Source organism: Canis aureus, chromosome 11 (assembly GCF_053574225.1).
Source record: "Canis aureus isolate CA01 chromosome 11, VMU_Caureus_v.1.0, whole genome shotgun sequence".
In the NCBI taxonomy this organism is placed as follows: domain Eukaryota; kingdom Metazoa; phylum Chordata; class Mammalia; order Carnivora; family Canidae; genus Canis; species Canis aureus.
In genome coordinates, this window is record NC_135621.1 from 20,890,983 (window position 1) to 20,914,591 (window position 23,609).

Below are 23,609 nucleotides of genomic sequence, written 5' to 3' on the forward strand. Positions count from 1 at the left end.
AGGCGAGTCATCAGTACAGACCCTCCTGCGAGCCCCGGTGCACATGCAGGGCCTGGAGGAGGGGCTTCAGCAGACCCTGCGGACCACAGGGCACGCTCAAGCTCACTTGCTCAGTGGAGCTACAGCCCTCGAGAGGAAGCGCCAGTGGCTTCCTGACAGCAACCAGATGTCCCTGCTTCACTGCACTGACCCACTCTGGTCACCACCACCAGGAAGAAACCCCCAGGACCTCAATCCAGGTGGGCTCTGTACTGCTCGGCACCTGTGTGCTCCTGCATCACACAATCTGTGAAAGCAGATGTGCAAACATCTCCACCACGGTGTGCCCCTCTGCATCCAGCCTGGACACACCTGGGCCTGGACTCCCCTCCTGCAAGCTTATGGGGCTCACCAGGCAGAGGGAACCCCCCCAGCAATGCCCACAGTGCAGGCTGGACACTCGCCTGCACGGGGTTCCCGTCATGGATGCTGAACCTGACCCTTATCCGAAGCACGATGCCCACACCGCACACACGAGAGTAGTCATCCCTCCTGGGATCCAAACAGAGTGAACCCGTGTGCTTGTGCACGTAGCTCCGGAGCCCTGCCATGCCCCCGCTGGCCCGGTGTCCTCAGGCCTGCCAGCTCCAGGATGTGGGACAAGGGCCTGGGACGTGGCTGGCTCCAGCAAGCACGGGAGCCTCGGGTGGAGCACCCTCAGGACGTTGGCTTCCCCCACCAGGCAGTGGAGGCCAAGGGAGGGGCCAGCCAATAAACCCATGTGCTTGGACACCCCTGGTCCCAGGTAGCTCATCGCCGCACTTCCAACACCTGAAACTAAGAGAATAATCCGACCTAACACAATCCAGACACCCCAGGCAGAAAGAGAGAAATGGCGGGAGGGCACTGATTCTCTCTGGACCCTGGGAAAATCAGGACTTTGGGGCACTTTTCACCTATATTTCTACTTTTCTGCTATGAACATATCATATGTTTAAAAGTCAACGTGTTTTTTTTGGTCGAACGAACAAGACGGCTTCTGGTTCTAAACTGTCACACGTCTCTTCACTCATCCCTGCTTCAGATTCCAGAAGGAACCTCAAAGTTTCGGTCCCACTTGTTCCTCAAGAGCAGCTGGGGTTTGCATCATGCTACCTGCAGCCAAAGGGCTTCCCGGCTCTCTCCAGTATCTTCAAATTCACGCAAATCCACTTTCCTTGCACAAGTAAGTGCCCGCCACACACAGCTCCTAGGGATGTCCAAAACCCAGTCCACGATCAGATACTGTGGGTCCAAACCAGGGAGCAGAACACACGCCCACACAGCTGTGGGCTGCACCCTAACCACGGGGATAATGGGGAAAGCCCTGTCACTTGGCAAGCAGCACCCCCGGTGTTGGAGGAGCCTTCCCTGTGCCAGAACAGAGGTTCCCGGAGCTGCAGCTTCCAAGGCACAACAGCGAAAGCCAGGGTGCTTCCACAGAAGGACCTCCATCATCTTATTACCCAGTACACACGCCTATACACACGTGCACACAGGTACACAGAGAGGGAGGGTGAGGGCAGAGCCAGGGATGGGGAAAGAAGAGGTGAGGAGTAGGAGGACTTGGGGGAAGGTGCCAGATCTGACCGGGGCATCCTGCAGCAAGACGGGCAGGCAGGGGCAGGAGCTGCCCAGTGGGGTGCTGAGCTGGCACTGGGGCACCCACGGTAGGCGGACAGCAGCGGAACAGGGGTTCTAGCCGTGGAGACATGCAGGTCCTGAGCATGCACCTAACCTGCTCATCACAAGCGTCATCATCATTGATCATCACCATCATCACCACCATCCACACATCATGATCATCAACCATCACCATCAGTAACTATCATTAAACGTCATCATCGACATCACCACCATCATCGCACCACCATCACCATCATCTCTGTCATCAGCACCACCACCACCATCATGATAATCCACATGATTATCAACAGGATTATTACCACCATTGTCACCAGCACCAGCACCATCGTACCATTACCATCACCACCATCAACCATCATCACCATCAAGAACCATCATTATCCTCGTCGTCACCTTCATCACCATCATCATCATCACCACTGTCACCCCATCATGATCATCATCCATCATTAACCATCATCGCCACCATCACCACCACCATCATCACCGTCATCAGTCATCACCATGACCACAATCATCTACCCGATTATCAACTATTAACTTGATTATCACTACCACCATCATCACCACCACCATCACCACCACCACCACCATCACCATCACCGTCACCATCATCACCATCACCGCCACCATCATCACCATCACCACCACCATCACCATCATCAGTCATCACCATGACCACAATCATCTACTCGAATATCAACTATCAACTCAATCATCACCACCATCACCACCATTGACACATCATGATCATCAACCATCACCATCAGTAACTATCATTGACCATCATCACTGACATCACTGCCATCATCACACCATCATCATCATCATCATCATCACTGTCATCAGCATCACCACCGCCATCATGATCATCCACATGATTATCAACAGGATTATTACCATGATTGTCACCAGCACCATCATATCATTACCATCACCACCATCAACCATCATTAACATTCATCGCCATCAAGAACCATCGTTATCCCCATCGTCACCTTCATCACCATCATCATCATCACCACTGTCACCATCATGATCATCATCCATCATTAACCGTCATCGCCACCATCACCACCACCATCACCGTCATCAGTCATCACCATGACCACAATCATCACCTGACTATCAATTATCAACTTGATTATCACCACCATCACCATAATCACCACCACCACCATCATCACCATCCTCAGTCATCACCATGACCACAATCATCCACCTGATTATCAACTACCCACTTGATTATCACCACCACCATCACCACCACCATCACCACCACCACCAACACCATCAGCATCACCATCATCACAATAGTCATCTCCTCCCCAGAGACTCAAATGAAAATGTTCTATAAACAGAGCCCAGAGAACGACTCCTTCCCAAAAGCACTGCTTCCGGCTCATACCCCCAGAAGGGCGCTCAGCCTGCCCCTTCCACCCTCCGACAGCCAGCAGAAGACTGGAAGGAGGAGCTATTTAGGGGCTGCAGATAACCCAGAGGCACCACTGTCTGGGAGCTCATACAGCTCACCTTCCATCAGTGAACTTGGAGAGGACAGAGGAGCAGGGCCTGCCATTCTCAGCTCACAGTGCCATTCCTGGCAGGCTGTCAGCACAGAGGTGAGTCGGAATGTAAGTAAGGAAGGGGATCTTTGTCCCAAAGCCACCTGTCCCCGGGCCACAAGAGTCCACAGCCAAATCCTCCATCAGCCTGGGAAGCAGTCTCCATGGAAAACATGAGCAGCTGAGCGGCCAGCAAGGGGCACCCCAATGAAGCTCCACGTGGGTGTGTACAGGCTACTGGTGCCAGGGAAGGTGTCTGCCGGTGTCCCCTCTCCGGAGCCTCAGCATAGAGCACCCTGACACCTTCAGCAGAAAGACAAGAGGGAAGATGCTGGAACCTTCCCATGCACCCACAGGATGCCCCCTGCACCTGTCCACCCTGCATCATGACTCCACGTGGAAGTGGGTCCCTCATGCGGCCCCGCAGCTCCCAGGCTGGGTGGACTCTGGGCCTTTGTGACCTCTGGCAACTGAGAGGCAGAGGGGGGGCCTCGTGGGAGCAAGCAGGATTTTTCAGGGGATGCTCCACCGTGCAAAGCCTTCTCCTAAAAAGCCCAACATGGCATTTGGAAGCGATGGTCACTGCGGTCCTGCAGCCCCGGCCCCGCATCCTGGCAAGCCCATCACAGAACATCTGGGAAGTGGTACTGCTGGAGACGCTGCCGCCATCTGCCTGGGGACCTCCTGGCCCTGCCGTCTCCTGGCATGCGGGAACACGGAGCGGGGCCCGCTGCCGCTCAGACAGGCTGGCCCTCCTGAGAACCACGCAACAGCGCCAGAGCCAAGAACGATGCTGTGTGGTAACACAAAGTCATGTTTTGGTAAATGAAGTTACCTGGGACAAAGGGGAGCGCGGCACAATGAGACCTGGATCGGATCAGCTCTGGGTGTCCTGCTGCTGCGGCACACGCAGCTTTACCACGGGCGCCTGGTAAAGGCACAGCCCTGCAGTGACGTCAGGCCCTCCTCAGAAGGCCCAGCCCGGTCCGGTGGCAGCTTCTGGCCACCGTGCCTCGGAGCTCGCTCCTGAGACCAGCCCTGCCAGCTCGCAGCTTCCTCGGCTCCCGGGCACCGGAACCATCACCTCCACCCCTCCTCGGAGCCATTCCTGCAGAGGCTCCTCATGGGACCGAAGTCAGAGAGACGGGCACCACCTGTTAACAGGGTAACAGGGACTCCAGACTGGGCAAGCCCAGGGGCTGCTGGACACCCCGCGCCACTGGCCCCAGAGAGGACAGCTGTCCCCCAGCAAAGTGGCCTCGCTGCCAGCTTAGCCAGGGCTGCTGCTGCTTCTGCACGGCCACCTCCACCCGGTGGGCATCTAATAGGTCCGTGCCTCCGCGCCTCTGCCCCTACACATCACAACTCCCCCCACTGGAAATTGAGGCAAGGCTAAACCGGCCTCTTGGACCCAGCATCCACCGAGCCTGCACCGGCCCCACCAACGTGCATGGCCACAAACACGACCCAGGGAGGAGGAGGACACACGCGGTCCTCGCAGGTGCGGCCACAGAGTCTGAAACACGCGGATGATGGGCAGGATGTACCCGTGTCACCTGCAGGAATTTTCTGTAACATCTGCATGGCAACAAAGACCAACCCGGAAAACGGTGAGCCCTACAGTCGGGATACGGTGAGCACCCCACACGACGCGGCCGTGACCATATAGAGTAAAGCGAATAAAAACGGCCCATCGGCCTTGGAGGAGAAGCGAGGCTCACAACTGCCCCGGGAGCCTGGCTGCCGCCTGCATCTGGGAGGAAGACCAGGGTCCGAGCATATGGCGCAGGCCGGGGCTCGGGGAGTCATCCGCGCATGAGCCCCCTGACGGGGTCCCCAGGGCCGGCCTCCAGGGAGGTGAGAGGGAGCACAGACCCCCCCGGGCCCGCGTGCTGCGAGTACCCCTTGCGGCACCTCGGAGGTGAGCACAGCCGCTCCCGCCGGCATGTTCCCCGACAGCAGGACTCACAGCAGAGGCGCCCGCAGTGAGGCCGGTCACGCGCTCCAGAGCCCACGCCGAGGAATGCTACGCAGGATCAGAGAAGGCCCCTCCCCGCGCTCCGATCCTGAAGGAGCTTCAGGAAACGCTGCTAACAGAGCAAACTGAAGCGCGACTTTAACAGCAAGTTCTCACGAGTGCGTGTTCCGGGGTAAGGGGCGTGGGGCGTGGAGAAGATACGGCGGGGGGCGGGTGTCGATCACGGCTCGGCGGGAGCACGGATTGCTGGGGACGTGGCACGTACCCCGCCTGCGCCCTTCAGACTGCGTGCAATGTGCGGTGTCCCCTCCTCACTCACACGTGCACACGCATGACGGCATAAGACGCCTGAAGGAGCCCGTATCTGTCTACACTCACGTGCGCACACCCGCGTACCCGTACAAAAACACAGGATTAGAAACAGAGCACACGTGCCTCCCGGGGCAGGGACAACGTGGCCACACGGGCTGCCAAAGACCCCACTCGGCTCGGCACCCGCTGGTGGGGGCTCCGGACTCCCCCCTGAGCCTGCCGGGCTCCCTGGGGTCCCTGCGGGGCAAGCGGGGCTCTGCCCAGACACACACCCCCAGCTTCGCGCTGTCCCCACAGGATGCACCAGCTGCCCCAGGTCCCCGACCGCCCGCTGCTCCCTGGGGAGTCATGGTCCCCAAAACGGCGCCGTGACAGAATGTGCAGGGCCGGACACCCAGGGCCCAGGAGGGCAGGGCACCAGGACGGGCCCACGGTCAGCCGCAGGCTCCCGCTGATGCCAGTGCATCGGTGTTGGCTCATCGCCCGCAGCAGGGGCACCCGGGCCACGACAGACGTTAACCGCGGGGGAGGGAGGGAGGGACAGCACGAGAGGAGCGTCTCTATCTCTTGCTCAATTTTTTTCTGACCCCGAAACTGCCCTTTAAAAGGCCTACAATTTTTAAAAACGGTAACATACCAGCGCTCTTCATGCCCCTTCACACGACTGAAAACGTACCTTATTATTATTATTATTTTCACTGCGCTGGATGCACTAACATGAAATCTACCGTCTTAAGCACCTCTAAGTGTCAAGCTCAGCGGTGTTAAGCGCATCCGCGTTGTCGTGCCGCTGACATGCCCCTTGGCCTCCAGAACCCCGTCACCTTCCGGAACTGCAAGCGCGTCCCCACGAGCCATGACCTGCCCCCTGCCCCCAGCCCCTGGGGAGCCCCACCGGCCGCCTGGCGCCATGGCCTCGCCACCTGCGTCCCTCATTCAAGCGGAATCATTTCTCCTTATCCCGTCGTGTCTGACTGATGTCCCTTCACACGGGGCCTCCCGGCCGCCCGCGTCCCAGCAGGTGTCGGAAAGCCCTTCCCTTTAAGCCTGAGTAACACCCCAGGTTCCACTCCCGTGCCCGCCGCTGTCTGTCCACCCGTCCATGGCCACTGTGGACACCGCGCCTTCTCGGGACTCGGGAAGGCCGTCGCCTGCCCATCCGTGGGTGCACGCCGGGGCCCAGACCCGCGGAGACCACAGGGCAGCACACCCCGGGCCCCCGTCCACCGCGTCCCCTTCGGCTGCCCCTCACCTCCTCTGGAATGACTCTATCTTGGGAAATTTCAGGAAAACAGCGTGTTGTTTTTAATTAGAGAAAAAAAAATCCTACTGGCACAACCACCCTAATTTCCACAGGTTAGTGAGCTCTGTGGTTCCTCACGCTCGCTCCCTTGTTAAACCGTGAAACGCAAGGCGCTGCCTTCAAGATACGTTTCAAAAGCTCTGGAACGCGCCTGCTTAACACAAAAGTTAAGATTTAAACAGTAATGCCACTAATTCCCCTGGAATCAAGCATAAGTACAGCAGGACGGGAGATAATGAACGTCCCGTAAGAACCACACGGAAAGTTGCGTAATCGTACTTAATGATTTTGTTTGCATAATCTTGCCACTTAATAGGGTTACAGGATATCATGTACCAGAAGTTTTCATTTATTTGTCTTGGAACTCAGCTGCAGTTGGAGATGGGGTCTGTTCTCGAAGGATTAGAGCCCAGGAAGTTGGCCGCACAGACGCGGATGCGCCACAATCGGCCTCCTCCTCGGCCCCAGAGGGGCCCTGGGTGCCCGCATCTTCACCTCCGGGCAGCAGCTCCCCGTATCACTGACCCCACTGCCCATCCCCGAGCATGTCACTTCTCACCCACGGCACTGGGACAGTCTCAGCAGCCCCCACAGAGCCCCACCTGGCTGCCTCGGCTCGGACAGCAGCTGCCAGCACCCCCGCCCAGCAAGGACCCCACGACCGCTGGTGGCACACACGCACCGTTTCCTCAGCCTGCTGTCCCCCCAGCAGGAGCACCCCGGCGTCCAGGCCTGCAGACCCCAGCTGGAGCCGACAGTGAGGGTCATCACCTCTGCCTCCACCCCCACCTCCAACCCCGGGGCCTGGAGAAGCAAAGGCATCTAGGGTGCAATCATTTTGGGAACAGGGAGTCCCCCAGAACTTAGGGTTGGTCTCCTTGCAGGGACCCGGGATTGTGTTTCCGCCAGAGAAGGCATAACGAGATTTCCTCTGCATTTGGGGGCAGTGAAGGCTGTAGATCTGGGCACACTGCTCCCCAAAGGGAAGACTCCCCTCCACCGGGCCATGGGCTCAAGGAGACACTTCCAGTCTCACCGACCAGGACGTGAGGCCTCACTGGCCCCCGCTGATGGGCACAGCACACCCGGGAGTCTCCCTGTGGTAGCAGCAGCGCCCGACAGGCCGAGGGTGTGCTCGTGGAGCTCCAGGGCCAACAGGGCCAAAGGGCTCCTCCAGGCAGAACAGGGCACGCCCGGAAAGGGAACCCTGCTCCCCCAGCCAAGTCCATCCCAAGGCCCAGTGGCAAGCTGGACCGAGGTTCCCTGGGCATGGCGGCCAGAGCTCCACACCAAGAGGTCCGAGTTCCCATCGGGCTGGACCGTGGGGGCCCTGGAGACACCGACAGGGTGCCTGGTCCATGGTAGACCCCAGAGAGGCAAGGACCGCATGCCACAGCCCAGCCCCGAAGCTCTAGGGTCACACTCATGGACAAGCAGGCACCTGCTGGGAAAGGGGGACCTGCAGGCCAGCCCCCTGAGAACCATGAGTGGCCCCAGGTCTCCGGGCACAGGGGACAGCGTGTATGTGGACAGGTACACGCTGGGCACCAGGGTGAGCCAAGAGGCTGCCGGGAGGTGCGAGCCCTGCAGGGCTGCTCGGGCTCCCTGGCCCATGCCATCGGCCCCCCGGGGCTCAGATGCACTGAAGTGTGCATGCCCCCCGCTGCCCCCCGCCCCGAGCCTGGGTCCCGGCTGCACTCCAAGCCTGGGGCGGCCCTGCCAGCCAAGAGCATCCCCGCCCCCCTGGTGCCCGAGAACAGACGCATGCATCGCCGGGTGAACACAGAACGTGCAGCTCTGAGGCCCCGGGAGGGTCTGCAGGCCCCTGCACAACGGGGGGTGGGTCCTCTGCACTCTAGCAGCTAGCCAGGCTCTGTCCCGGGCCCCCCCAGCAGTCCCCGGGTGCCCCCCACTGCTGCTGCACCAGGAAGAGCCATCCGGAAGCCCCTGGCCACACCAGCCTCCCTGACGTCAGCCAATGCCATCAACAGAGACCCACGTGACCCTGGGTGAGTCAGCCCCTGCCTCAACTTCCCCATCTGTCAATGAAGCAGCCGGACCATTCCACGCACTTCTTAGCCCTCATCGCCAGCCTCTGCATCAACGGGTTCTGAGGCTCCTCTTTACAAACAGAACCTAGAAGCCACGGGGATGGGGCAGGGCCTGGATGGTCTGGGCACAAGGACTCGCTCGGGGAGCTCAGTGGGTGCCCCACGGGTGGAGACGGCTTGCAGGGCGGCCACCCCACGTCTGCTCCCTGATAGCTGGGTCACCAGGGGACAGCGCCCGCCCGCGGCTGCAGCCAAGGCCACCACTCTGACGGCTCCCCTTCCCTCGCTCAGCAAGCCCTGAGGGAGCCCCCAGGAGCCCGCTGGAGGCTCTGCAAACACCAGCCCCAGCGACCTCCGGAGACCAGCCCCAGAAAGCACAGCTGGGACCTCACGGATGCCCCTCTGCCTGTGTCTGCTAAGTATTCTGGAAAATTCTGTCTTCCAGTCCTCCCCCAACACCGTGCTCCTCCCTCTGCGCCCCTCCGCCCAGAGCCCCCCAAGAATCGCTTCTCAGTACCCGAGGGAGGGCCCAGCACGAACAACAAGGAAGCCAAGGGGCGGGTGGAGGGCGGGCCGCGGTGGGGCCAGTGCGGGTCGGAGGACGGGCGGGCAGGAGGGTGGCGGGGCCGGGCGGGATGCAAGGACTGCACCTTCCACGCGTGGCTCTGACCTCCTGCGTGCGTGCACTCACCTCGCCCTCGCCCTCACCTCCACCTGGAGGACCTGCTGTCACAGCTTCCCGTCGGGGGTAAACTGAGGCACAAGGCATACCAGGTCACCTGACCGGGAGGAGAGCCGAGACGGCGCCTGGGAGGCCACGGGGAGGGGGGCGCTCAGTGACTGGTGGGCGGGAAGGGCAGGTCCCTGGGAGGGTGTTGGCCCAGGGCCCGTGCACGGCAGCTCAGGAGGCCCCTGGACTGGGAGATGCACCCCCCCCCACGGGGGCTCAGGGCCACGTGGCCTCAGCAAGCCTCACCCGCTCACCTGCCTCCTCTGAGGACATTACAGGACACAGCACAGGCTGGCGCGCAGGGGGACCCAGCCCCCCCACCGAGCAGGCCGGGGCACCCACCGTTTCCTTCCACCCCGCACAGCCCCTGCAGGCTACGGCCATCACCTCGGCCTCGGACCCCCCCGGGGGTACAGTGCGCCCCTCGTCCTCACTCACCGGGACCCCTGCCCGGCCCAGGCCTCCCGTGTCCCTCCCCAGCCTGTAAGAGGAGAGAACCTTCCAGACACTTCCTTGGCCTCCCACAATGTGCTGAGCCAACCGGGGCGGGGCGGGGGGGGGGGGGGAGGCTGCAGCCAGCCTGCCAGCCTGCCAGCCTGGGGGGCAGAGGCACGCGATGAGAGCCCCCGGGAGCGGGAGCCCAGGGGACAGCCAGGGACCGGGCCTGGGGACCCCCTCCCACTCCCTGAGCTGCTGCTTGAACAGTGCCTCCCACCCAGGAGGACCTGCCTTCCATTCTAGAAGATTCTGCATGGAAAGTGGGGTATGGTCTCCCTGTTCACACCCTCCCAGCAGCAACGGAGGAAAAACTCAAAACACCAACGTCTGCACTTCGCTTTTGTTGCCAAACCACGCACTTAACGGGAAAAAAAAAAAAAAAGAAGTACCCTTCAACTAACAGGAATTAGGGCGCTAAGGGAAAACCAGGAATAAAAAAAGAAACACCAGAAACAGGTTCTTAATAACTTACCAGGTAACAGCCAAATTGGCAAAAGCCTATTCCAATTGGAATCAAAAACGCTTTGGGGCAGGCCAGGCACAAATGTCAAACTGGTTTTCACAATTTTCTTTTAAAAAAAAGATAGATTAGTTTTCAAACGGTCCCGGGCAGGCTGGCTCCCAAGGTGGCCCCGGGGCGCCGAGTGGAAGCCCCCGCACGGCCCGGGGAGACGCACCCACAAGGGCGTGGAGCCGCGGCGTCCTCAAGGGGCAGGAGCCGCTGGCCGCCCGCCCCACCTCCCACCCCCACCCCCCGCATACCCACAGGCCGCAGAACCCCGGCGCAAAGGGGGGGCACTGGCCTGGAGCAGGGCTGAGCTGCAGCTCGACGGTCGCCCAGATCGGGGCCTCCGGCCCAGGGTGATGGGGTTGGGGCCAGACACCAGGGCACACCTGCTTCCACCCCTAACACAGTAAGACAACGGCCCCCCAAAGAGGGGTCCACCCAGAACCCAGAACGTGGCCTCAATGGAGCAAGTGTCCTTGCGAATATGATGAAGCCTCTTGAGATGGGATCATGCTGAATCCGGGTGGCCCTAAATCCAGGGACGAGGGTCCTTGCAAGAGACGAGCGGGGCATTTGGGAGGGGTGAGGACGCAGGCGCCCAGTCCAAAGACTCAGAGACGGCAGCCACAAGCCAGGGGTACCCAGACTGGGCGGTCCTCCCCAGAGAGAGGTCGGGGAGCATCAGGAGCCCCAGAAGGAACAGCCCTGCTGACACCCTGCTCTAGAACGTGGTTCCGTTCCGCAGTTGGGACCCCACGTGTCTGTCTGTGCTTGGGGCGCCCCATGTGCGGTGCTTCGTGCCGTGCCGTCAGAGCCACCGTCCCCTCTGACGTCCGCCCTGGAGCCCGGGTCCCCCAGCGGAGAGCCTCTCGGTCCCTGGCCAGCCTGGACACCCAAGGAAGCAACCAGGGCTCCTCAAGCGCAGCCCCCTACACCTGCGGAAGTCTCCGGAGCTCCCGGGGCCTGCAGCCTGACCCCCGCCCACCGGCGCCCGGTCCTGCACACCCGGCGGGCGCTCAGCAGATGCGCATCCCGCCTGCGAGGTACCTCTCCACGCCTTCCCCACGCCCAAGACCACGTTCCCACCTGAAGGCAGCCCGCGTCTCCCGTGACCAGGATGCAACACCACCACCACAAATAGAAGGTAACCGTAAAAACACACACACGTGCAAAATGTACAAAATGTGCAAAACGCCGACCCGTGTCCTGCATAAAGCCAGCCCGTGGGCCGGCAGCGGCGCGTGCCGCACTCTGGGAGATGCTGGATTTGCAGCATCTGCTCCACCCGACGGCTGACCTGGGGAGGCAGCGTGCACCCCGACTTGCAGCTCCAAGGGCGTCGCTTCCGTGGGTGCAAACACCCCGAAGAGAAGCCACTGCGCGCGCGTGTGCCATCCCGGCCCCCTGCCTGAGCCAGAGGGGAGGAGCACGGCGAGCCCCTGCACCCCCGAGAGCATGCCTCCCCCTCCCCCGAGCCCCGGCACATGCACGTGACTCCCCGGCCATGTGCTCCCTCCACCACCTGCCCTAACACGTCACCACAAACACGCGGTTCAAGCAACAGGAATCCACTCTCTGGGGGGCCTGCAGGCCAGAGGTCCCTGTGCAGGGAGCAGGGCCCCCTTCCTCCGGAGGCTCCTTCCTGCCTGTTCCCGCTCCCGGTGGCCGTGTCACCCCCCCTGCACCCCCAGCTCTTCTCTCCTAAGGACACCTGTTGTGGGATTAGGGTGGACCCTCACCCAGGATGATCCAGGGTGACCCTGTCTCCAAACCCTTAGCTAAACGACCTCTGCGAAGACCCCATCTCCAAACATGGCTGCATCCACACACTCTGGGCACACACGTTTGGGGGGCCCCACATGTGCATTTCTCACACGTGCACACACTTGAGCTCCGGCTCCACCTCTCCCCCCAGGGCCACTGGCTCCCCAGCACAGAGCCTTGCCCGGCATACAGCAGGCGCTGGGTGTGTGCTCGGCGCACGCCTATCAAGGCTGTCGTGGAGGCAACAGTCCTGGGAGCGGGGTGCTGTGGCTGCCCCTGGGGTCAGAGCGCCGAACACCCCCTGAAGTCCTCGGGGCAGAGCTACTGACATGCAGGCCTGGGCTCCGCTCGTAGCGCAGCAACCCAGAGGGCCTGGCTCATCGCCGTGGTAGTTGGAGAAGACAGGTCACGAGTTAATAAAACCTGCCTTCTGTGTTCCGGAAAAAAAAAAAAAAAAAAAAACCCTGTTGTTTTTTTTTTAAGCCTCAACACGGGGCTCGAACTCATGACCCAGAGATCCTGACCTGAGCTGAGATCGAGAGTCAGAGGCTCGACCGACCAAGCCAAAGAACGTGCATTTTAAAGTGAGAACAATAAATAAATAAATAAATAAATAAATAAATAAATAAATAAAGTAAGAACAGCCTCTAAATAGACGTGGGTTAGAACCCACAGGGGCGAGTGTGGACAGGAACAGTGCGGGGACAGGTATTCCCGCAGGGTCCTCGGGCAGCACCCCGGACGGACACTCACTAGGACCCGCCCCACACAAGCTGGGGGCACCTGCAGGCAGGGCAGGGGCAGGGCAGAGGGACCCCCTGGGCACATCCAGCTGCAGGTCCTGTTGTCACCAGGAGACTGAGGCCCCGGCCCGGGGCCCTGGCATCCAGGGAGCTCTAACCCCATGGCCTCCCCAGAGGGCAGGCGTACGGCCTTGAGGATGACACCACCTGTCCCAGACGGCCAGGGCCCTCTTCCTGCAGGGGCGCTGCACACCTCGCCTTGGCCTTCCCACGCAGAAAGGGAAAGCAACCCCCCCGCACGCAGCGCCGGCGTCCCCGGGGCCTCGGCCCAGGCCCAGCTGGGAGCGAGGGCCTCCCCTCTGCGGATCCAAGGGGCCGTGAGCTGGGGGCGGACGCAGCTCCACGAGCGGGGCGCTGAGCTCGAGACCCAGCAGAGCCCAGTCTGTTTCCAAAAGTGCAGAACAGGAAGAGAGGAGGACGGGGCGGGGTGCACCTGGGGCAAGCGGGCGGGGGGTGGCAGCCCCAGCATCCGCCAGCCAGGGAGCAGTGCTCGTCCTTCCGCCACGGCTCGGGGGCTTCGGGACGGATGAGCCCTATGGGCGTGGGGCCGTCTGGCACCGCAGGCCTGAGAGTCAAGTCCGGGGGAATGTCCTTTGCTCCCGCTCCCGGCCCTCCCCCTGCAGCCGGCCTCCACCTCCGCCATTCAGGGAGAAGCAGACAAGAGCAAAGTGACTCGACGAGCCCCTAGGTGCAGGGGAACCGCACACACCATTGCTCGGGTGACACAGCGGCCGGTCCCGCAACACTGCATGACCACGGCAGCTCTGGCCAGCCCCACGGGAGGTGGGTCCTGGGATGCCCCTGCGCACGTGCCCACGTAGCCCAGGCGGGGCGCCCAAGGGATGCATGTCAGTTCGCCGAGAGCTCCACCACGACGCCCCACGCAGGGCTCCCCAGGTGATGGCCCGAGTGTGCAACACACAGGACATCAGGGCTGCAGGGGAGCTCTTGGTGGGCTGGGCCAGAGTCCTCAGACCTCTTGGCTGCGGGGAGGAGGTGCAGGGCACGTGGGGGGACCTCCACCACCACTTCCCACAAATCTGTTTGGACAAAAGGGTCCCGTGCCCTCGGGAATCAGCGGGGAGTGGCCGTGGGCACCGTCAGGTCACACAGCTGAGCGTGGCAGGCGCAGACGGTCACAGTGGCCTCAAGGACACCCCACGACGGGAAAGCAATCTGTGCACCCTTGCCCGACGTCTTCCCTGGGCTCGGGGCAGCAAATCGCACAGGCAGTGTGGACGGGGGAGAGCAGAGCGATCCAGTGCAGCCAGGACTTCCGGGGGAGATGCTCACCCTCCTCCCCACCTCCCCGTCCAGAGAGGTGCCCCCCGCCCCCCAGCATGGGGACGGCCTGTCCCTGGGCTTCTTGCCGGCTCGCTGTCGGGAACCTGGGTGTGTCCATGGCAAGGGCCTCCCTCTCAGCCCAGGCCCAGCTCCATGACACCCGTTACCCTCCCTCCCTGCCCGCAGCCGTGGGCCGCCTCTCTCAACAGCATCTGCAGGGGGACGTCGCCAGGGTCCCCGAGCACTTGGTAACTAAGGAAACTCCTGAAAAAGCAGGTGGATCGGGCCTACCGCCCCCCTCGGCCACCTTCCCCCCCACCCTGTCTGCTGGTCCTGCTGCTCCCTTCCCGTGGGGACGCCCTTCCTGGAGGCCTGTCAATCTGTCCGGGGAGGGTGCGCCGTGGCCTGGCCGTCAGCGCCCCCGGAAGGGCGGGGAGCCTGGCCGTCCCGCACCGGCCGCCCTGGAAGCCAGGTCCCCGGGAAGGCCTCCCGGGCTGGGAGCAGCTGGGAGCGTAGGCTGGAGCTCAGACGGGCAGGGAGTGGGGTGCACTCAGCAGGGACGCTGTGAGCGGCTGCGCACCGACCAGATCAGCTGGCATCCCGCATCCTCTTCGGCTTGGCGTCTGCCCCCAGAGCCCTGAGCCCCTCGCCACCACCCCGAGCACCATCCCGTCCGGCTGATGTAACCCGGGGGTCGTCTGCCCACGTGTGTTGGTGAACCGAGCCCAGAAGGAGCACAGCCGCCAGGCGCCCGGCACGGGGTTAGAGACCCATCTGCCAAGGACCCCGCGCAGCCGCCCGAAGCTTCAGCTTCTCTGCCTTCCCATCCTGCCGGCCAGGGACGCACCTGGCACCATGCCAGTCTGGCTTCCGCATCCCAAAGGCCATCTGCACAAGCGTGTGTGAGCCACGGCTCGGGTCTGCACGAAGGCATCCAGGACGTGTGAGGGGAGTAAGTGTGCAGGCGTGCAAGGGGATGGGTGGGTCCTTGCAGAGAAAAGGGCAACGTGAGCACACACGCGGTGCCCGTCCTGCTGACCTCTATGACCTCGCTGGGCCTCACTCTGAAAACACCCCTTCCACAGGATGGAATGTGGCCACGCGAGGCGTGGAACCTTCTGGAGACGCTCGGCCATACACGATGTCAGGCGTAAGGGAGGGAAACGCAGAGACCTCCCCTTCCATGCCCCTCATCGGGCTGAGAGGCTGCAGGCACAGGGGCCGTGTGCACATCCGTCCGTGTGTGCACGAATGTGTGCGCGAGAGAGCATACGTGTGACTAGGGCTGAGGCTGTGCCACACACACCCAGGGTGGGGGGGGGGCCCAGGGACGGGTCTGGCCTCCGCGCAGGAAGAGCTCCCAGAGGGCAGGCTGGGCACCCTGCAGCAGGCAGGGCAGCCACGGGAGTCACTAATGTCCACCCAAAACACACCCCGAATCCATTTGCTAGAACACGCGTGTGAGGAGCAGCCCCACGTCAGGGGCAGACGCACCTGCGTGCATGTCCATGTCAGGACTCCCTTCACACATGTCACACGTGTTTGTACGCTTATCTCTACGTGATGGAGAGGAAGGAGTGGCGGCCCCTGCCTGGGTCCTGGCGCCACCACCCAGGCGCTAGGCCCCCACGTCCGCAGCTGTGCCTCAAACCCGGTTCACGATGCACGTCACCGATTCCACGCACCGAAGGGCGTTACACACAAGCCTGGGGAACCTTCGAGTCATCCAACCCCACGTCACTCATCAGTCCTTGTTACAACCGCCGAGGGAGGGGCTGTGGCCGCCCCATAGCCTCTCCCCTCCTGGGGTTCCCACACTGCTTGGGGGCCTGCCCTCCATACACGGGCGCAAATGTGGATGTGCGGCCCCGGGAGGGGTCCTGCTGCCCTCTGCGCGGCTCTCCCACCAAGCGAGGCCGAGGCCTGTTCCCGGGGCTGCTGCGGGGGGGCAGCATCAGCTCGGTCCCCCCCCCGCCCCCACGTGTGTGACCCCAACACCGCGGGCTCTGCGGGCCCCAGGCAGCGCGCCCACCTCCCCAGGGGCCTCCGCAGGCTGCCCCCACCGCTCACAGCAGGACTGAGCCACATCACGTCTGAAGAGTCACCTCCATTTCCGGTCCTTTTAGGTGTTAACTTTCACGGCTGTCAGACACTCTGCGCCCAGCCTCCCATTAAGGTGAGTGTGGGTTTTATTTAGATTCTCTGTCACACGAGGAATGATAGTAAATGATAAAAGAGCCGGTTACTCTTTGAGCCTTTCGATCCCACCTCCCCGCAGCCACACGCACTTGCCGGGCCCCCCCAGGACTGTGCTCCCCATGCAGGGAGAAGTCGCCAGGACTCGGTGGGGTCGGGGTCATGGGCCCACTGGGAGAGCCCAGGGCTGGGACCTCCCGTGTGCGTGTGCACATACACCTGTGTGCGGCACCCCAAAGGCACAGGGCACGGCGCCCAGCCTGGAGCTCCCAGGACCACCACACCCTCACCAACCCGCTCATACCTCGGGGGAGCACACGTGCTCTAACCGGGAAGATTTTTGTTTTCATTTTTTTTTTGATTGAATCAATATTTCCGATGGAATCATACATTCGAAAAGGTGCCGTTAGCCCTAAATTCTCTGTTGTTTAAAATTAGCTGCCGGCTGTGACAAACACGGGAACGCTCCGTGCTGGCGGCTACTCTTGTGACCAGAACAGCAATTAGTGATCCGCGCACAGAGCCACGTCCATTAACGGGAGGCCGCCCAGGGACTCGACAGGGTCAAGCATGCCCCCCCCCACCCCAGCCTTGGGTTCACAGCGAGCAGCTAACCCTGCGTGTGAGTGTTGAGTCGTGTTGACTCAATCACGCTGCGTGTGCCCCAGAGCGGCTGTCCAGGCCCCGGGGGCCACGGCGAGTGCCCAGCTGCAGACGCGGGGCTCACCCATCTCACGCACGCCCCTGCTGCCGGGAGGACTTACAGACACGGACCTCTACCTCCCGACCGTGTTACAGACACAAATCCCGGAGTCTCCCTCCCACTCGCACTTCCTGGCCCTGCTCCTGCCTCGTCTCCTGCGCGACCCCAAGCACCCAAACCTCGGCGCCCAAGGGGCCGGGCCCAGTGAGGGGTCGGCGCTCACATCTCCCTGCCGGTCCTTACTGGTTTTGTTCATCTTCACATCAACACAAAAGCCGTTAATCTGCGGGCAGGGCCGTAATCCGTCAAGCGAATGAAAGATGGGAGAAAGATCTATTAAAGTCCCTTGAAGAGGGAGGTGGGAGCTACAGCTCCAATTCCAGCGGTTCCATTGCCCCCGCGTCCTGAGACCACGCGGAGCGAAGGGGAGAAAGCAGCGGCGGCCCTCCTCCACCCTGGGCCTGGCTTGCCATCGCAGAGGCGCCCGGCCCCTTAAGTACGCGGCTGTGTTTTGAACCAGGTCCTAGGATCCCCAAACGTACATTTATTTGCACGCTGCGTTCAGGAGCTGAACACGGGGCCTCCTGCATCCCAGGGCAGGGTCCAGGTGTCCCGAGGAGTGAGCAGGGAAGGTGCTGTCGGGGCCCCGGCACGCCCCGGCCTCCCATGCCCCGGCCACGGCCACGGCCATGGCCACGGCCAGGGGCTCTCTCCAGCTGCCCGAGCCAGGCCCGCTCCTACAAAGGCTGGGCCAGCCAGGGCTGCAATTAGGGAATCACAATGCACATCCCTCCCCAGTCACAGCCCTATTCATCTTCCCAAACAGTGGGAGGCGGACTGGCCAGAGGGGGACCGACCAGCCACAGGGTGACCTGCATGTCTGCACAAAAGGCGAAGTGTGGACAAACGGCTCCCCGCGTCCCCCATTCTTCATCCCTGAAACACCAGATTCATGGAAATGGCTATTGAAACAACTCTTTCCCGCTCATCTGCGGACGACGAGCCCCAGCTGCCTGCCGGCCCGCCTCTCCACCTCCCTCCTGCTGACCAGCACGCTCCCGGAGCAAAGCGGCCCGGCGCCTGCAGCTTGCGTCTCCCGTGCAACGAGGGTGGGCCCCGCCAAGGGGACGAAAGGGGCAGGTCAAAAGACAGGGATGCTGCTGGGCCACCCCCAGGCCGCGAGAACCACCGTTTCCAGGCCGACTAACGGGACTTCCAGGACCCCTGGGTGGTGCTGCGCAGGCAAACACTGGACTTCCCGTCTGGCTAAAGGATTCGGTGGCATCGGAGCTCGCACCTGCTCCACGGCCCCGTGTCCTGCCCGGCCCCCATTCCTACACCGCTTTCTAGAACATTGACACGTATGTGTCTGCTTCAAAGTAAACGCCGAGATCTTCTGCAAAGGACTCTCAATAACCGGCCCTCAAAAATACTTCACTTCTGAGCCCGGTGATTTGCTCAAACATTGACCTGCCCCGCACGCAGCATCTTCGAACCCAGGGATAGAAGCTCTTGCCCCTAGACCAAAAGAAAGCGTCCTTAAGGCTCGAGGCCTCAGGAGGATGGCACCGTCCTCCGAAGGGACGGGGACCGGTCAGCTCCCGTGGGGCACAGGGGAGGGAATCGTTCAGCCACACGCCATCAGAGCAGCCAGTGGCTTCAGTCGCTTACTAAGTCACAGCTTCAGAACCAGGGACGATTCCCTCCATCACACAAACTCCCCACACAGACGGGCACTTGCGACCTTGGAGAGACGCAGTGAAACTTTAGCACGCGTTCCCTCTCCAAAACGAATCCCTTCCCCACCCAAAAAAAGGGAAAGAAAAGTGAAGGGCATAACATCTGAACAAGGCTCAGCTGCCCAGGGGGCCCTCTGGCCACCTGGTGGGTCCTCGGATCCTCTGGGTGAGGACACAGCTGAGAACGGCCCTCTGGAGTCGTGCCAGCCCGGCCGGACCAGCCCAAAGCAGAACCACCCACTTCTGATGCAGGTCAGGTAGCCAGTGTTGGGGGGAGCTGGCCTCCACCCTCGGGGGGCGATGCATCAGGCCCCTGCAGGGCAGGGCAGGCCTACAGCAAACCCCTGGGACGGCCACCTCTCCCCTTGGGGCCTGGACCTAAACCCAAGGGAGAGGAACGGACATGGGGCCGCTGGGGGGAGGTCACCCGGCCTGGGGCTGGCCTCCCACACCTACCTGCTTCCCTGGGAAGCCAGCAGCAGCTCATTAATTAGGCAGGGAAGCAGCTGAATGTTGCAAATCCTTCCTTTGTAGGAACCCGGAGCTAATGAGGATCCTCCGGCATTTCCCAGCCACACCAGCTCCCTCCTATGCTTCGCCTTCCCTGCCGGCCAGGGGGAGCGCGGGGCAGCACCGGTGGGTGGCAAGGTGCCTGAGGGCAAGGGCACCCGACAGCCGCGGGGGCAGTGGGTGCAGCCGGGGTCGGCTGTGCCGCCAGGCTGAGCCCAGGCTGCGGCAGGACGGAGCTCCAGGAGAGCCCTGCTCCCGGGCCGGGAAGTTTGCAGGGGTGCCCACCCGACCGCGCCGGCATCCGGGGAGAGAGGCTCCCCTGTCCCCAAGAAGAACCGCGCAGCCTTCCGGGGCCGCCACCCCGCGCGCCTGAGCACGTCGCAGGACCGGGACCCGGGCGCCCGGGGAGGGCCGCGCGCGCACCCCGGCCCGCAGGTCCCCGGCCCGGCCCCGCGGGCACAGTGGGGAGCGGCCGGCGGCGCGCAGGCCTCGCGCCCGGCTCGGGGAGCCCAGCCCAGCCCCGCGCCCGGCCGGCCGCCAGCGTGGAGCGCGGGTGCCATCTACCGAGGGCCGCGGGGAGCCGGCGGGCGGCGCGGGGAGCGGGCGGGGGCGCGGGGCAGCCTCGGCCGGGCCCGGAGCCCGCGCGCCCCAGCTCCCGGGGAGGGGCCCCCCGCCGCTCGGGGCGCAGCGGCGCCGGCGGATCGTGCTGGGAGCCCGGCGGCCAGGGCAGGGCGCGGGGACAATTACCTTCTTTGAGGAACTGCGCGTGGAGGAGCAGGACGAGGAAGCAGCAGAGCGCGGCCCCCGCGAGCGCCCAGAGCGCCTTCGGGAGCTGCATCGCGCAGTGCGCGCCCGGCCGGCGCCCCCGGAGCCCCCGGAGCCCCCGAAGCCGCGCTGCGAAGGTGCAGGCGCCGCATCCGCGCCCCGCCGGGTGCAGCCGCCCCGCCGCCCGCCCGCGCCCCCCGCCCGCCGCCGCCGCCGCGACTGGAGGCGCCGCTCCGGGCGGCGATGCGCGTCCCGCGGGCAGGGGGGGCGGGGGGCGGGGGGCGCGGGGAGGCGGGGGGCGGGGGGCGGGGGTTAGCGGGAAGTCTCGGGCCGCGGCGGCCGCCGCTCCGGCCACTCGGCCAGCATCGCGGGCTGCGGGGCGCCGGGGGCCCGGGCGCGGGGGGGCGGCCGCCGCGGCCCCATGAATCAGCCCCGCCGCCGCCCCCGGAGCCGCGCCGCCCGCAGGGCCCGGACGGCGGGCCGCCGATTGCGCAACGGCCGGCGCACGGGGTCCTGCGCGCTCGGCCCTCCGCCGCCTTCCTCCGCCTTCCGCCGCCTTCCTCCGCCGCCGCCGCCGCCCCCGCCGCCCCCGCCGCCGCGCTCGCTCCGGCCGGGGCTCAGGGGGCCGCGCCGCCGCCGCGGAGAGCCGGGCTCGGGGCCGGGGCTGCGCGCAGGGCGCGGGGCCGCCGCAGCATCGCCGCCGCCGGGGCCCGGCCGAGCCCGCCCAGGTCCAACTTGCGCGGCCCGCGCGGCCCCGGACGGAGCCGGCCTCCCCGCGCCCCGCGCCCCGCGCCCCCGCGCCCCCCGCGCCGCGCGCCCGCTGCGGTCGGACGAGGCCCGAGGCGAGGCCGCGAGCAGGGCCGGCGGCGGTGCCGACAGGTGGGGCCCGCCCGGCCGCCCGCTGCTCCGCTCGCCCCAGCCGGAGTCCGGCCCGCGCCCGCCGCCGTCTGCGCTCCGCCCGGTCCGCGGAGCCGCCGATGCGCACTGGGCCGCGCAGGGGACCCGGGGGACCCCCGCCGCCCTGCAGCGCCCCCGCCTGGCGCGCCCGCGGGTCAGGCGGGGCCTGTCCAGCCCAAAACCGCGGGTCGGGCTCCACCTAGGTGCGCAGGGGCCTCACTGCAGAGCCTCCGCGGCGGGCGGCCGCCTCCAGCGCGCCCAGCCCCCTCCGCGCAGCCCCAGCGGTGGGGAGCGCCCGGCCCAGGCCTCGCGGCGGCCCTCCTGCCCTCCGCTGACCCGCGGCACCTCTGCCCGGGGACACACGCACACCAAGTCCGGGGCCGGGGCCGGGGAGGTGGGGGCGCACAGCAAATGCCCAGATGTCCACGACAATCTGGAGGCAACGGGGGCACCTCCCTGCCTGCCTGGTCCGGTCTAGGCAGGGGCGCTCTTCCTTCTGGCCACTGGCCTCGCCTGCGGTGCCCGGGGCCAGGAGCACCCGTGTCCTGCTGAGGGTGGCTGCCCGGCACCGGCACCGAGGCTGCTGTAGTAGGTAGGCCTCCGGGCAGTTTTGGCTGAATTGAATTCAAAGGCCCAGCAAAGAGCTGGCATGTGGAAGAGGGCCGGAGGCTCTGCACCAACCTGTGCCTTTGCCTTGCTCCAGACAGGTGGGCGGCAAGGACACCTCCCCCTCCCCAGGGCATGAGGGGCTTTGTGAGGATAAGGTAGGGCTGGCAGGAAGGCGGCTCCTTCCTGCCCAGACATCTATGTACCAGGAAGGGAAAGCCGGCAGACCTGGAAGGGGCTCCCAGAGGTCAGGTAGGTCCAGGCCCCCACTGTGTGTTTGGGGAACCTGAAATCCGCAGACACATGGACGCAGGCACCAAATCCAACAAAGAAGGGCAGGCCAGGACTAGCGCCCCGTTCGCCACTGCCTGCTTCCCATGATCCTCGGGTACCAGCCCCTGATCAGAGGGGAGGCCACCTGAGAGTCCCTCCCACGCCTCTGGGGACATCAGTCCCCAAGGCCCCTGCCCTCCTGGGAAGCGTTGTGAGATGAGGGTGCCAGTACCAACCCTCACCCAGAGAAGTGGCCCCGGTCTCGCCCCAGCCAGCGACTCGGGACCTCAGAGAGGGCTGGCGTTCTGCAGCCCCTTCTCGGAGCCCCGTTTCCTGTCCTGCTCCCCTGCCTTCACCCCCTAGACACTTTCCAGTAATACCCTACCTGTGGCAATCACTGGGGGAACCGTCCTGCCTCGTGTGCACAGTCTGACCTCCACCAAGGTCACTGCCGTCATTCCTCACGCGGAGCAGAGCTGTCCGCTTCAGAAGGCTTAAGGGTCACCGGGGCGCTTATTCTGTTCGCACACCCAAGACCCCACAGAAACATCAATCGGGAAACAAAGCCCACCACTGACATCCCATGTTCCCAATTAGGTGCATATTATTTGAAATTTGGAAAATTGAAAAATACTTTAAATTCACCAGGGGAACTTTAAAAACTAACCATTTGGAGAATCTTTCTGTAAAGAGAATTAAAGAAAAGGAAGTTCATAAAGAGAAGCACGTGGGCATTTATTTGCAACAGGTAGGTTAGGAGGACCTATGAGTCCTGCTGTGGGGGCCAAAGCACCTCCTCCTCTGGGCACCAAGTACTTCTACCAGTAAATGTGTGTAGCATTGCTTGTACCCCTAGAGGCAGTAACGGGAAGATCGAGGGACCCTGTGGCTGGCGCCCACAAGAGTGGGTCAATAGTGCACATGATGGAGGCCCCAGTGCCACTGGGAAGTCTGTTCAAAAGACCAGGGTAAGCATCAAGGCAGACCTTGGACAGAGACTTCCAGTTCTCACCAGAAAGACGTTTTCAAAATTGATAAAACTGTAATGGTGTTGAGAGTCAAGAATGAGGACAATCTGGAGGCCAGAAAGGGTGAGAAATTCAGGAATGATGCTGCAGGACAGGGCCTGAAGCTGGAGCCACCAGAAGCATGCCCAGGTCCTCCCCTACTGGCCTGTGTTGCCAAAGGAGGAAGCAGCGCGTCCAAGGCACGTGGGCACGTGCTCACAAAGTGGACACTCGCTGGAAGGGGGTTGTATTTCCACAGTGCTGCGTTGGTTTGTCGCCCACTCCCCCGCCACACACAGCTGGTGTCAGACAAATTTAGCTCAGGCTTGAGCGAGGGGAATGCTGTCCAAAGAGAAAGGTGGCCCCAGCCCGGAGAGGTCCCCAGATGCTGGAGGCGTAAGACCCTGGGTGGAGAAAGTCTGCATCCTGTGTGGTATGTCTCTGGCTTACGA

General features: G+C 63.3%; 1 protein-coding gene across 3 annotated transcripts in view; it reads right to left on the reverse strand.

Annotated features, from left to right (window-relative positions):
* TAFA5 (TAFA chemokine like family member 5) overlaps nt 1-23,609 on the reverse strand; it is a 154,828-nt gene that overhangs the window by 73,387 nt on the left and 57,832 nt on the right. The window contains exon 1 of one of the 3 annotated variants that reach the window (XM_077914063.1): nt 20,357-20,514. The exons of 1 other annotated variant lie outside the window; for it this stretch is intronic. In XM_077914063.1, the coding sequence (XP_077770189.1) occupies nt 20,357-20,447 (91 nt within the window). In that variant the 5' untranslated portion in view covers nt 20,448-20,514. Of the gene's footprint in view, nt 1-19,555; nt 19,701-20,356; nt 20,515-23,609 lie in introns of those variants that run through there. One more of the 3 variants, XM_077914064.1, reaches the window with a different exon arrangement.